The 13,746-nt window shown below is 45.5% G+C and overlaps 1 protein-coding gene across 1 annotated transcript in view; it reads left to right on the top strand.

Annotated features, from left to right (window-relative positions):
• The first annotated feature begins 663 nt into the window (after nt 1–663).
• LOC133378909 (zinc finger protein with KRAB and SCAN domains 7-like) overlaps nt 664–13,746 on the top strand; it is a 28,136-nt gene continuing 15,053 nt past the window's right edge. Inside the window, exons 1-7 of the mRNA XM_061613523.1 lie at nt 664–887; nt 1,176–1,321; nt 3,574–4,064; nt 4,253–4,373; nt 6,855–6,940; nt 7,133–7,355; nt 11,640–13,084. Of these exons, the coding sequence (XP_061469507.1) occupies nt 3,954–4,064; nt 4,253–4,373; nt 6,855–6,940; nt 7,133–7,355; nt 11,640–13,084 (1,986 nt within the window). The 5' untranslated portion in view covers nt 664–887; nt 1,176–1,321; nt 3,574–3,953. The remainder of the gene's footprint in view (nt 888–1,175; nt 1,322–3,573; nt 4,065–4,252; nt 4,374–6,854; nt 6,941–7,132; nt 7,356–11,639; nt 13,085–13,746) is intronic.

The following is a 13,746-nucleotide window of genomic DNA, read 5'->3' as shown; positions in this document are numbered from 1 at the left end:
ACGTCCCTAGGAGCCAATAAGCATGAAAGGGAAGAGTTAGCTGCTGAGAAGAGTCTTCTCCAGGGCTGACTCACCTCCTTTTACTCTGATTGGCGCCAATCTGTAGGAAAGGACAAGAAAGCATGTTAGAAGACCCTTCTCAGTGGCTAACACACTCCCCTTTCATGCTGATTGGCTCGTAGGATGCTGAAGACATAGAGACCCTGATGAGACCCTGTTACCAAAACAAGTAAGGGGTTTAAGACCCCCTGAAACCTTGGATGACTACACCACTGGTGGCAGGCCACCTGGGGACCTGCAGAATCCCAAACCCTCTACTGCCTCTGCAACGTAGAAAATTCAGACACCTCAACCACGCCAGGCATTGATATAGACATCTCTATTCACTAGCAGGAAGTACCCGGTGTTGCCCAGAAATTCTTAGAACAAGAAATAAAAAAGAGATACATAAATGGATGTTTCAAATGCTTTACAGTAGTTTCCTAATGAAAAAGGAATTATGTATTTTCGAGGGCTGTGCACGCCCCTCACTCCACCGACTTGACCCAGATACGGCTCCAAATGGATTGGGGAACCAGCGATCATCATCATCATTATTGGCCTGCAATTCCCTTCAGCCCCAGTCAAACGCTGCTGGCAGCTGTCGTCCAAACCTGCGGGAGCGAATCAGGGGCGCGGTGACGTTTTGCTCCTTGGACTACAAGGGATTACGAGAAAGGAGAGATGCTTCCTAGAGAGGAAGGACGTTTGGGAGGGGGAAGTCCTCCAGAGCAAAGGCCCCTCCCCGACCTGCTTTGTGAATGATCCTTCGAGAACAGCTGGAGATTGATGGGCGGCCCGGGGGCAGCAAAGAGGCTGGCGTGTCTCCCCGTACCGCAGCGACCCGGGTAAGGGGCTGAAGTTTCCCTGCATCCGCCGCGCAGCGCCTTTCCCTCTTGTTGGGGGGGGGGGAGGAAGGCCCTTTGTCCTTCCCACCCACGTGAGTCTTCCACCCCACCCCGGCTTAGGCTTTTGTGCAAAGGGCTTGTCGGGGCGCGCCCCAAGTCAGGCTCGGAGCCCGGAAAGAAAAGGCAGCCTTTGCCGGGAGGGGGCTTAAAAAGAGCAAGCCAAGGATGCTTCACCCCCCCCACCACCACCTTGCGCCTCTGATCTTAATTCTTATTATTAATTTCTAGGCTTGCCGTCGCGTTGTTGCAAGGCGTTCTGAGGTTTGGACGGGAAAGGGGCCACCAGGACTCCATTCTGGGCGAACAGGGAAGGCCCCGTGGCTCTGCTTTGCCTGCAGAATGTCCCAGGGTTCAATCCTCAGTGGCAACTCAAGGTAGGGCTGGGAGGTGCTGCCAGTCAGTGTAGACAGCACTGTGCTAGATGGACCCCAATGGTGTGGCTCAGGTATAAGGTGGTTTCCTGAACACATACCCCCCTCCACATCTCGTTTGTTAGGCTTTGTTGTTATGTACGTTCAAGTCGACTATGACTTATGGCGACGCTATGAATCAGCGACCTCCAACAGGATCTGTTGTGAGCCACCCTGTTCAGGTCTTGTAAGTTCAGGTCTGTGGCTTCCTTTATGGAATCAATCCATCTCTTGTTTGGTCTTCCTCTTTTTCTACTTTTTCTGTTTTTCCCAGCTTTATTGTCTTTTCTAGTGAATCGTGTCTTCTCATTATGTGTCCAAAATATGATGGCCTCAGTTTCATCATTTTAGCTTCTAGTGATAGTTCTGGTTTAATTTGTTCTAACACCCAATTAGTTGTCTTTTTCGCTGTCTATGGCATGCACAAAGCTCTCCTCCAACGCCACATTTCAAATGAATTGATTTTTCTCTTATCTGCTTTTTTCACTGTCCAACTTTCACATACATAAAAAAGATAAAGGTGTCCCCGCACTTATAGTGCGAGTCGTTGCCGACTCTTAGGGTGACATCTTGCAACGTTTACTAGGCAGACCGTATATATGGGATGGGATTGCTAGTTCCTTCCCCGACCTTTCTTTACCCCCCAGCATATGCCGGGTACTCATTTTACCGACCACGGATGAATGGAAGGCTGAGTGGACCTCGACCCCTTTTACCGGAGATTTGACTTCCTCCTTCCGTTGGAATCGAACTCTGGCCATGAGCAGAGCTTTGGCTGTGTTACCATGGTCTGAATGATCCTAACTTTATGGATGGCTAATTGCTCAGTGGGGAGGAGAGCCTGGCTGGGAGTCCAGAGTCTGTGAGTTCAAATCCCCGCTCGTGTCTTCTGGGTTTCAAGGCCCAGCTAAAGATCACCCCACTGTGAGTGGCTCAGGTGTTACGTGCCCTGCCATATGTGCAGCCGTAGGCAGGCTGCAGAGTCCCAAGGAGCCCAGTTGCCCCTCAGCTGGCAGTGGCAGACAAGGAAGGGGCTGGCTTGTGCAGCTATGGCAAGCTGAGCAGGCCCTAGCCAGCTGTGGAGGACCAGCCTCAGAAGGAGGCAGTGGGAAACCCTTCTGAATACCGCTTACCATGAAAGCCCTATTTGTAGGGTCACCATAAGTCGAGATCAACTTGAAGGCAGTCCATTTCCATTTTCCAATGGCTCAAAACAGGCAAGACAGCTGTGTGCTGTGATAGTCCCATGAATGATCTAAACTGGGGAGGGGGGGTAAATTCCTCATCACCCCCTGAACAAAAGGTAGTGTAATCTGGGCCTCTCTCTTTCTCTCAGGGAAAGGCTGAGAAAGAGGCAGGGGCAGAGGTAGAGAGATCCAGCCTTAAGCTCTGGCAAAGACTTTTTCAAGATGCTTTATGGCAGGGGTTCCCAAAGTATAGTCCGTTTGCTTCATTCAGGTGGACCACAGCATGCCTGTGAACAACACATACTTTGAATTCTGTCAAATTAATTCTATTGAATTCAAATTGTAATGCAATAAAATATAAGGAATAACAGAAGCGACACAGATACGATTGACAATCGTACGGCATTTAGCACAGCACATTATGATTGCCACAAAAGGCAGGGGAAAAAAGTGTTACATGCTCTGCCAGGCCCCTCAGCAATTCTCAAGTGGTCCATCAGGGGAAAAGGTTTGGGAACTGCTGTTTTGTGGGCGTCTGATACGGGGCTGTCGATTTGCGGCCACTGATCTGTGCTTAGTGCAGTTCTGTTATTGGTAGATTTGTTTATTTTAAAAGCAAGATGCCCCTGCCCAGAGATTTACGATCCAACAGACAGAGTACAGAAGGAAAAAAGGGATGGGGAGGGAAGAGGAAAACAAGCAACTGCTGCAACTAGGTTGGGAAGTGATGGATTTCTGCACAGCACCCAGATCAGGGAGCTTCTTTCCTCCTCTCTACAAAGAGGAGACTCCATCAGTTCCAACCAGTTTCAAGCTACATTTGTTTGTTTTTTTAGAAACTTGCTCTGGGAAGAAAATGGCAGGGAAAAGGGGTCAGAGGAGATGGGGAAAGGGCTGGCTGGGGAATGTGATGGAGAAAGGAGGGTGAAGTGGAGGCAGTTGTTGTGGGTTAGAGTGCAAACATAACTTGAAAGAGGATCAGACTGTTGTGCAAAGGTTCTCATCCAGCTCTTGTTGTTGGCTTTGCAGGATCCCCACTCGTTTGAGGAAACTTAGCTTTATGACAGAAATTGGCAAAATGGGGAGGCGTCCCCTTTAGCTTGGTTGGAGGCTCCTTGGAGCGCAGATGGCAGAGGAAAACACGGCATAGAGAAGCCACTCGTTCCATCGAAGCAGTGTGGAATTCTGGGGAAAGATCTGTGCAGAATATCCTGGCTGACAAAAGTCGCTCCCGGCTCAGAAGCGCATCGCCAGGGTTTCAAGCAGCTCTGCTACAGGGAAGCTGAAAGGCCCTGAGAGGTTTGCAGCTGAGTCAGCCGTCTTTGCCGTGAGTGGCTGAAACCGGAGCAACACACGAAAGAATCAGATCCTGGACCTTGGAGCAGTTCCTGGCTGTCCTTCCCGTGGAAATGGAGAGCTGGGTGAGGGAATGTGGAGCGGAGACCAGTTCCCAGGTGGTGGCCTTGGCGGAAGGTTTCCTCCTGAGCCAGGCAGAGGAGAAGAAGCAGGAAGAGCGGCAGGTGAGAGAGAGTTTCATCCTGGTAGTTCCCAGGGGCTGAGAATATTTCCGAGGATCCTGTTAAAATCCCCATTAGTTGCCCACTTCTTTTTTTCCTGAAAATCACCGAAAGAGGGGGTGGTCCAGTCAAGCCTCGCTCATTTCCTAATCTCTCTCTGTTTGTGATCCTTGCTGTTCTTTCCCTTGCAGGCCCTGTTTGCGGAAGAGGCCATGGGCTTTCATGAGGCAGAACAGGCCCCATCGGATCCCACAGAGAGCCTGGTGTCTTGGTGGATCAAGCAAGAGGAGGATGGAGATGATGCTTCATTGGGTAAGGATGAATGAGGTGTCGTTTCCCGGGCTGGGCTCCCTTTCTCAAGTATGCCTGAAATAAATGGCCTTCTTTGATTTTTCCTTGAGCCCATTTGCTAGTCTCCAGCATATATGCACAGCTCATAACTACTAGAAGCTGTGCTTTTGGTGTAGTGGGCCCAAGCATGTGGAACTCCTTCCTAACTGAGGCCGCATCCACGCCAGACATTTATTCCACTTTGAATAGTCATGGCTTCCCCCAAAGAATCCTGGAAAGTGTAGTTTTTGAAGGGTGGTGAAAATTGTTAGGAGACTCCTGATTCCCAGAATCCTCTGGGAAGAGGGGCTGACTGTTAAAACACTCTGGCCACTGGAGCTCTGTGAGAAGAACCAGAATTTCCTAGTAACACTCAGCATCCTTCGCAAACTATACTTCCCAGGATTCTTTGGAGTGGGTGGGGAAGCCATGACTGTTCAAAGTGGAATAAACGTCTGGTGTGGATGTGGCTTGAGATTAGACAGGCGCCATCGTTGTTGAACTTTGAGCGTGTGTTTGACACCTTGTTGTTCCAGCAGGCATTTTAAGGTCATGTGCGGTTTTGTGTTTGGTTTTAGGATGATTTTATTGTTCTGGTGTTAGTTTTGTGCTTGGGTTGTTTTTATGTACACTGGCTAGCAATGCAGATGATTAAGCGGTATATAAATGTTTTAAATAAATAAGGAAATAAAATAAAAGGCTTACCCATTTAAGAATGTATAGATCCAAACTGGCGCACTGAAAACGCCAGTGTGGAGGGAGGCAATTGTCCCCCCTCTGCCAGAACTGAAATTGTTGTTGTTGTTATGTGCCTTCAAGTCGATTACAACTTATGGCGACCCTATGAATCAGTGACCTCCAACAGCATCTGTCATGAACCACCCTGTTCAGATCTTGTAAGTTCAGGTCTGTGGCTTCCTTTATGGAATCAATCCATCTCTTGTTTGGCCTTCCTCTTTTTCTGCTTCCTTCTGTTTTTCCCAGCATTATTGTCTTTTCTAATGAATCGGGTCTTCTCATGATGTGTCCAAATATGATAACCTCAGTTTCATTATTTTAGCTTCTAGTGACAATTCTTGTTTAATTTGTTCTAACACCCAATTATTTGTCTTTTTTGCAGTCCATGATATGCACAAAGCTTTTTCAACACCACATTTCAAAGGAGTTGATTTTTCTCTTATCTGCTTTTTTCACTGTCCAACTTTCACATCCATACACAGAGATCGAGAATACCATGGTATGAATGATCCTGACTTTAGTGTTCAGTGATACATCTTTGCATTTGAGGACCTTTTCTAGTTTTCTAATAGCTGCCCTCCCCAGTCCTAGCCTTCTTCTGATTTCTTGACTTTTGTCTCCAATTTGGTTAATGACTGTGCTGAGGTATTGATAACTCTTGACAAGTTCAATGTCCTCATTGTCATTGTTAACTTTAAAGTTACATAAATCTTCTGTTGTCATTACTTGAGTCTTCTTATGTTCAGCTGCAGTCTTGCTTTTGTAGAACTGAAATATCATTCCTAAAACGCAAAATGCATATAGAAAGGATGCAAGGGATGCTTCTCTGAGTGGGTATCTTGGTCACCAGTCAACGCCAGAGTCCACTTGAAGCTCCTCCTGCTCCCTCGCTTGCTCTGGTGTGAAGAGCCTGTGACATTACACGAGCCTGGCTGCTGGATCAGGTCAATGGTGCATCTGGTCCAGCATCCTGATCTCACAGTGGCCAACCAAGATGCCTCTTCTGGGAAGCTCCCAAGCAGGACTGGAGTGCAACAGCACTCATCTCGCTTGTCGTTCCCAGCAACTGGTCTTCAGAGGTGTTTATACTGTTGTAAGCGGTCTGCTCATTCAAACTTCTCGTTAGCCTGCATTCCCCTGATGAAGGCCTGAAAATTAACAGACTGAAACGCGTTGGGCTTACAATACAATAATCTTCTATTTTTCCAGCATCTTGGCTTTGGCCCCTCCTTCTTTTTCCTGGTTTGGATGCTAGCCACTTTTTGTTGTTGCCTTCAGAGGCGTTGACTGCCTCCAACAGTGGAGAGAACCTCGTCTGATCTCGGAAGCTAAGCAGGGTCAGGCTTGGTTAGTACTTGGATGGGAGACCACCTGGGAATACTGGGCGCCGTAGGCTTAAAGGCAGGCAATGGGAAACCACCGCTGAATACCTCTTGCCGCGAAAACCCTATGAATCCAAAAGCTTCATAAGGTCGCCATAAGTGGTAATCGACTTGAAGGCATGTAACAACAACAGTGGAGCGAGAACATAGCCATTGTGGCTAGTAATCAGTGATAGCCTTATCCTCCGTGAATTTGTCCTGGGATACCTGGACTGCACAGCGCACCAACAACCCCCCAGTGATATTGTCCATTTCTGTTGCTATATGTCATAAGCCAAATTGGGTTTCAAAGCAGGGTCTAACGAACGGATCAGTCTTCCCTTCTCCTTTGTGTCCCTTGCAGGAGACGGACTGAGGATTATGGTGGTGTGTTCACCCTCGTCCCTTTCTTGTGACGCAGCGGAAGTGCCGTCTGTGCATCTGGATCAGGTATGGGGAAAGATCAATGCCCAGCCTGGGTACCTCTGCACCCTGTGCGTTTTTCTGGGCCTGGAAGACTGTGTCTCTTCTGTTGCCCCCAGAGGGAGCTTTGATTGCCCCTTCAGAAGGTTTAGATCTCAGAAGACAACCCTTCCCGATTGTGTTTTCTCTGTTAGCATTTTTCTGCGCACTTTTTTTCAGGTGACTTTTGAGGATGTGGCTGTGTATTTCACCGAGGAGGAGTGGAGCTTGTTGGATCCAGACCAAAGGGCCCTGCACAGGGAAGTCATGGAGGAGAATTGGAGGATGGTGGCCTCCCTGGAAGAGCAAGACTCGGCTGGCCCACGGGCATCAAAAGAGCCTCTTGCAACCCAGGCTGGGAGCAGTGAGGAATTCTGGGAAAGGACTGTGCAGAAGGCCCTGGGTGAGACTCTCCCTTTTTCGCTGGCTAAGGCTTCCTTTTCTGCATGGCTGACAAAATCGGTTTACAGATGCTAAATAAGTATTACAGTCTCATTTTTCTGCCATCTCGCTACACCTCTGCCAGCTCAATCGTCTTCTGGTGTCTCTTCCAAGGAAGCCCTTAGATGGCAGAGGCTGCCTCCTTCCTAGTATCTGGAGGGGGAGGGGGATGATGCTCTAAGGCTGCAATCTCATATGGGTACTTAAGATTTGTTTTAATCGGGTTGAAGACACATCTAGCCTAGCAGGCTGCTTTCCTTACTGATTTATTTATTACATTTATATCCCACCTCTCCTGCAAGGAGCTCAAGGTGGCGTACAAACATGGTCCTTCCCTCCTCCTGATTGTATCCTCAGAACAACCCTGTGACGTAGGTTAGGCTGAGTGACAGTGACTGGCCCAACTTCACCCAGTGAGCTTCATGGCTGAGTGCAGATTTGAACCCTGGTCTCCCAGGTCCCAGCCCGACACTCTAGCCGTTATTCTCTCTCACTGGTTGTTGCTTCTGACCAGCTGATAATGAGAGGCAGACTGCCTCTGAACATGGAGGCTCTAACTCAGTTGCATAGGATTGCACTCTGAAGAGATGAGGACTGTGAGCTACTTAGCAACATAGAAACCTTATACAAAGACAGAGCATCAGGTTTGGATGTCAGAGGCTTCTTTCTTCTTTGTCTATCTTGTCTTCTGTAAGAAGAGCTCAAGTTGCAGGAAGCCAGATTTCGACTGGACATCAGGAAAAACTTCCTAACTGTTAGAGCCATACGGCAATGGAACCAATTCCCTAGAGAGGTAGTGGGTGACACTGGAGGCCTTCAAGAGGCAGCTGGACAGCCATCTGGCTTTGCACTCCTGCATTGAGCAGGGGGTTGGACTTGATGGCCTTATAGGCCCCTTCCAAGTCTGTTCTATGAGCCCCGGGTTGGCCTAAGATTAAAAATAAGTCCAATAAAAATATATTTAAAAAAGATTAAAAAAAAAAAAACCCGGAGCAAAATCAAGTGGAGCAGAAAAGCCTGTCTAGCGCAGCCTTCTGCTTCCCCAGCCTCCTTCTGATTTCCCCAATCGGAAGCCCACAAGCCGGATGAAAAGGCCTTAGCCCCATCCTTTCCTTGTGTCGGAGCAGCTGATATTCAGAGGCAAAATCATGGTGGTTCTAACTCGACGGGCCTCAAAATGCCACTGTACAAATACATATAAACTATGGAAGAGGTCGGCACTTGGTTCCTTGTTATAATCCCTTTTGGGGAAAAGGTGTTGTCCAGCCTTCCCCAGGCTGCCGCCCTCCAGATGCTGTTGGACTACACCTCCCACAATCCCTCACTCGTTGGCTGAGCTGGGCGGTGCTGATGGTAGTGGTAGATCAAAACAGCTGGAGAGCATCAGGTTGAAGAAAGTTTGGGGTAGACAATACCAGGACTGATTTACCAATAATTTTTATTCAGATTTTCATAAAACATACAAGACAAAATCATAAAACATTCAAGGACAAAAAACAAAATCAAAAATAGTTAAACAAAAAGAAAAAAAGAGAAAAAAAAAAACAAAAATAAAAAATAAAGAGTAAAATATTGACTTCCCATTTGTCAAAGATCAAATCAGTTATAGGTCTATAATATATAACAATCCTGTCTCTTAAGTCATATTATAAAATCACTTTCCTCCAGTAGTTATCTTACTTAATCATCAAATCTCATAAACATTACTTTATTCTTTCCACAAAAAGTCAAAGAGAGGTTTCAATTCTTTAAGAAATATATCTATCAATTTTTTTTTCCAGATAAGCATATCGATTAATCCATCTCATTACTAATTATGATAATCTTATTGTCATAACCATAGTCAAAATAAACATTTCAATTAATCCATCACATCAGAATCTGTTAGGTTCAATAATTTCAGTAGCCATTGTTCTATTATCTCTATTAGTTCCATTTTCCATCTTCCATCTTCAGTAGTCTTGTTAAGTCCAGTAATTTCAATATCCAATCTTCCATTATCAGTATTCCATAATAATCTTGCTGTCAAAGCCATAGTCATATAGTAAGAGTCTGATGGGGATTACCTCTATCCCAAATATTTTCTTGCCATCCATTCTGAATAGGTTGCTGAAATACTGCTGTAAAATCATATCTCTGTTCTTTTTTTCAAAATACACTGGGTCATCTCTTAAAAGTTTTTCCATTGTCACATGGCTGCAGTTAATTCCATAGATTTTCTCTATATTGGGCTCCATCACATCATTCCAGTCCAGAAGATTATCCATGCCATTGATAACTTTATCTCTAGAATCTTCATTCATTTCTTCAGAGATAACATTGAGTTCCAAACAATAGATTTTATTTCTAAAGTCCATAGACTCCAAATCTTGTTCCTGTTCCACGTTGGTTCCAATCTCCGGGATCTCCTCTCTCACAGGGACCCCTATTCCAGTCTCCAGGGTCACCTCTCTCACAGGGACCCCTGTTCCAATCTCCGGGGTCTCCTCTCTCACAGGGACCCCTTCCAGGGTCACCTCTCTCACAGGGACCCTTATATCTTTAATCTCCTGCTTCATTTTACTCAATTCAATTTTCATTATCTCAATCTCATCCATTATTTTCTGAAACATAGTTATTTCCAGATTTTCAGCCACTTTCTTAATTGCCATTTTAAAAGAAAAATATAGGAAAACCACTTCTTATTTCAGCAACAATTGGGTTAATACTCCAAACTTGGTGACATCACAGTATAAACAGAGCAGACAGCCTTATCTCTCCAATAGTTAAGTAAACAAAATGCAGTTCCCAGGATCGAAACAATTAATGGCAATCGTCAAGAAACAGATTCGTCAAAATAAAATAGACCAAAAAGAGAGTAGTCTCAAAACAGTATAATATTTTTCAAAATAAAAATCTGGAATAGAAATCCCTCTTCTGTGTATATCTTTAGAATGCAAATCCAGGACAGCTTTTTGCAACAAAAACAGAGATAAGCTATTAATTAGTGCATAGCAGAGAGAAGTTACGGCTCCCCAGTGAGATGTCAAAAACTGATCAATCTGGCAAATCTCTTTTAAACAGCAACAATTTAAGTCAAGTAAAAGAAAAATATAGAAAGAAGGGTGCTTGCCTGTTAGTGCGTTCTCTCTTAGAAGATAAGGTGAACGTTCGCTTTATCAGATAGAGCTTGCTGTTAAAAATCCGTCCCACCTTCGTCGGCTGGACCTCGTCCCATAAATTAATGAGATCTGGTCGTCCCAACAAAAATAGGCTTTGAGGTTAATCTCTTCGTTTCTCCCTACCCGGGAGAAGTTTAATCAGTCAAAAAAAAAAGAAAAAACTGACTGATATATCTGAATAAGCTTCTTTTGAGGCAGGAGCCCGTCTCAAAAGCAGGCACAGGCTAAGTCACCCTTCCCGGAAGACCAATACCAGGACTGATTTACAAAAATACGTTTGAAGTTTGCTTTTGGCCTATCTGTGCCAGTAATGTCAGCTCTGATTATTAGCATCTCTCCAAAGTCTCAGAGAAAAGGCCTCCTGCCAAGATCCTTTAACTGGGAAATGTTAGGACCTCAGGCATGCAAAGCACATGCTCTGCTGCCTTGTTAGCCTTTTCCTTATCAGAATTGCATCCTGGCCTATCATCAGGGTGATCAGAGCGGCTTATATTGGGCTAGTTCCATGAAGATATCGAACAAGCCCCTTTGGCTGCTTTTACATGGAGAGGTACTGTATAGATTTAAGAAGAAATTAAATAAACAACCTACTGAGATAGCATTGGATTAGATGCCAACTGGCCTGTGAGATGAATCCCGGTCTCTATAGACCCAGTCTAACACGTCATCACACTAGTTCTCAGTTTTCTTGTACAACAAGACAAATTCATGGAGGATAAGCCTATCCATAACTGCTAACCATGATGGCCATCTTCTTCCTCCACTGTTGGAAGCAGTGTGCTTCTGAATACAAATTGCTGGAAACGGCAGGAGGGGAGAGTGCTGTTGTGCTCAGTCCTGCTTATGTGCTTCCCATAGGTATCTGGCTGGCCACTGTTGGGAACAGGATTCTGGACCAGATGGGCTGCTGGCTTGATGCAGCTATAGGGCTCTTCTTACGTTCAGTTAATGCAAATCAGCATACTCTGTTTCATACCTATCAAAATCGGCATCATTTCACCTTTCTTTTCTGCTCTGTGGTCACCCTCTGATTATTGGCTCCCTTTCTGTCTTCTGCACTTACAAAGTTTTGCTCTTCCTTCCAGGAGGTGAAAGGCGGGATGAAGGAGACCCAAACAGGGTGTCGTTGCAAAGAGCCAGGAGGAAGGAACCCTCTGCTTCTCAGGGTGGTGATGTCTGTGAAATCTCGGCTAAAGAAAAACAGGACAAGGAGAAAGAGAGAATTCCATGCCCCTTGTGTGGGAAAAGGTTCAAGTGGAAATCGAGCCTCGATGTTCATCGTAAACGCCACACGGGGGAGAAGCCATTTAAATGCCTGGAGTGTGGGAAGAGCTTCAGTCGCAGCTCAAGTGTTACATCGCACCAAAAAATTCACACCGGGGAGAAACCATATGAATGCTTGGAGTGTGGAAAGAGCTTTATTAGGAGAGACTCCCTTATTTCACACCAAAGAATACATACGGGGGAGAAGCCATATAAATGTTTGGAGTGTGGACGGAGATTTAACAGGAAAGGAAGCCTTATCTTTCATCAAAGAATCCATGCAAGGGACAAACCGTATAAGTGCTTGGAGTGTGGGAAGAGCTACTGTAGAAACTCGAGCCTTATCTCTCATCAAAGGATCCACACGGGGGAGAAACCGTATCAATGCTTGGAGTGTGGACAGAGCTTCAGAGAGAAGAAAAGTCTCACTGCTCATCAAGGATCTCACACGGGGGAGAAACCGTTTAAATGTTTGGATTGTGGACAGAGCTTTAATAGCAAAGGGAACCTTAATTTACACCAGCGAATTCACACAGGGGAGAAACCTTTCAAATGCCTGGAGTGTGGAAAGAGCTTTATTAGGAAAGGCGCTCTTAGTTCACATCAAAGCGTTCACACAGAGGAGAAACCATTTAAATGCCTGGAGTGTGGAAAGTGCTTCCGGAAAAATTCAAACCTTCTTTCACATCAGAGCATTCACACAGGGGAGAAGCCATTTAAATGTTTGGAGTGTGGAAGGAGCTTCACTAGGAGAGGCACCCTGAATTTGCATCAGCGAATTCACACAGGGGAGAAACCTTTTCAATGCCTGGAGTGCGGAAAGAGCTTTCTTGGGAGAGGCTCCCTTATTTCACATGAAAGAATTCACACAGGCGAGAAGCCATTTAAATGCTTAGAGTGTGGAAAGAGCTTTATGAGGAGAGACTCTTTTATTTCACATCGAAATATTCACACGGGAGAGAAACCATACACGTGTTTGGAGTGTGGAAAAAGCTTCAGGCAGAAGAGCAATCTCACTTCTCATGAAGGAATCCACACAGGGGAGAAACCATATCATTGCTTAGAGTGTGGGAAAAGCTTCAGTAGGAATGAGAGCCTTAAAAAACATCAGAGACTGCACATAGAAGAACTAACTTGGAATATAGAAATACCTACCATGGAAACGCCAATAAATGGAGGAACCATGCAAATGCTTGGAGTGTGGGAAGACCTTCAGCCAGAGTACAAGGTTCACATCGCATCACCTAGTCCGCACCAGGATGAATCTTAGAAATACACAGAGCATGGAAAATTGCCAGTGGAACATTGAGCTTCACATTGAGTAATGAGAGCATATAAAAAAACAGAGTTTTAGTGACCTACCAGACCCTTGCAGTCAGTGCTATCCATTCACGATATTGATGGCTTAAATGTTCAGTTATCTTGGCTGTTCAGAGCCTCCCAAATTATCAGACTTCAGAACATTGCCCACTCAGTTCAGAAATGGCAAAATGGGATGGCAAAATGAAGGAGGGGCATTTTGGCTCAGCCAAGTTGTGGTTGGATCCAATGTAGGATTATGATCATTACAAGTTCAGTGTTTTAAAGATTTTTTTATGAGGTCATTGTCTGTTTGAAAATACTAAAATACTTCTACTTGTAACTACCTTAGTATAGCAGATGCCTGCATAATCATTAACTTGTCTCCGTATCCAATGTAGTACCTCTATGTAATTAAAAAGCCTTCACAATCCTATAGAAGCTGGTCTAAAACCAACAAAATGTTCAGATATCTGTGAACCCGCAGACTGCATTGTACTTGGGGAAATGAATAGGGCCATTGTCTTGCACGGTGCAATGTTGTGATTAGGCATTTGCCTGGTCACCTTGTGAATGAACCGTGACTCCTAGTGACCGAGAAGGCCACCGTCACCACCACCATGGGGACTG

Source organism: Rhineura floridana, chromosome 3 (assembly GCF_030035675.1).
Source record: "Rhineura floridana isolate rRhiFlo1 chromosome 3, rRhiFlo1.hap2, whole genome shotgun sequence".
Classification (NCBI taxonomy): domain Eukaryota; kingdom Metazoa; phylum Chordata; class Lepidosauria; order Squamata; family Rhineuridae; genus Rhineura; species Rhineura floridana.
Note: the sequence above shows the minus strand (reverse complement) of the source record. Positions and strands in the feature narration are given on the sequence as shown.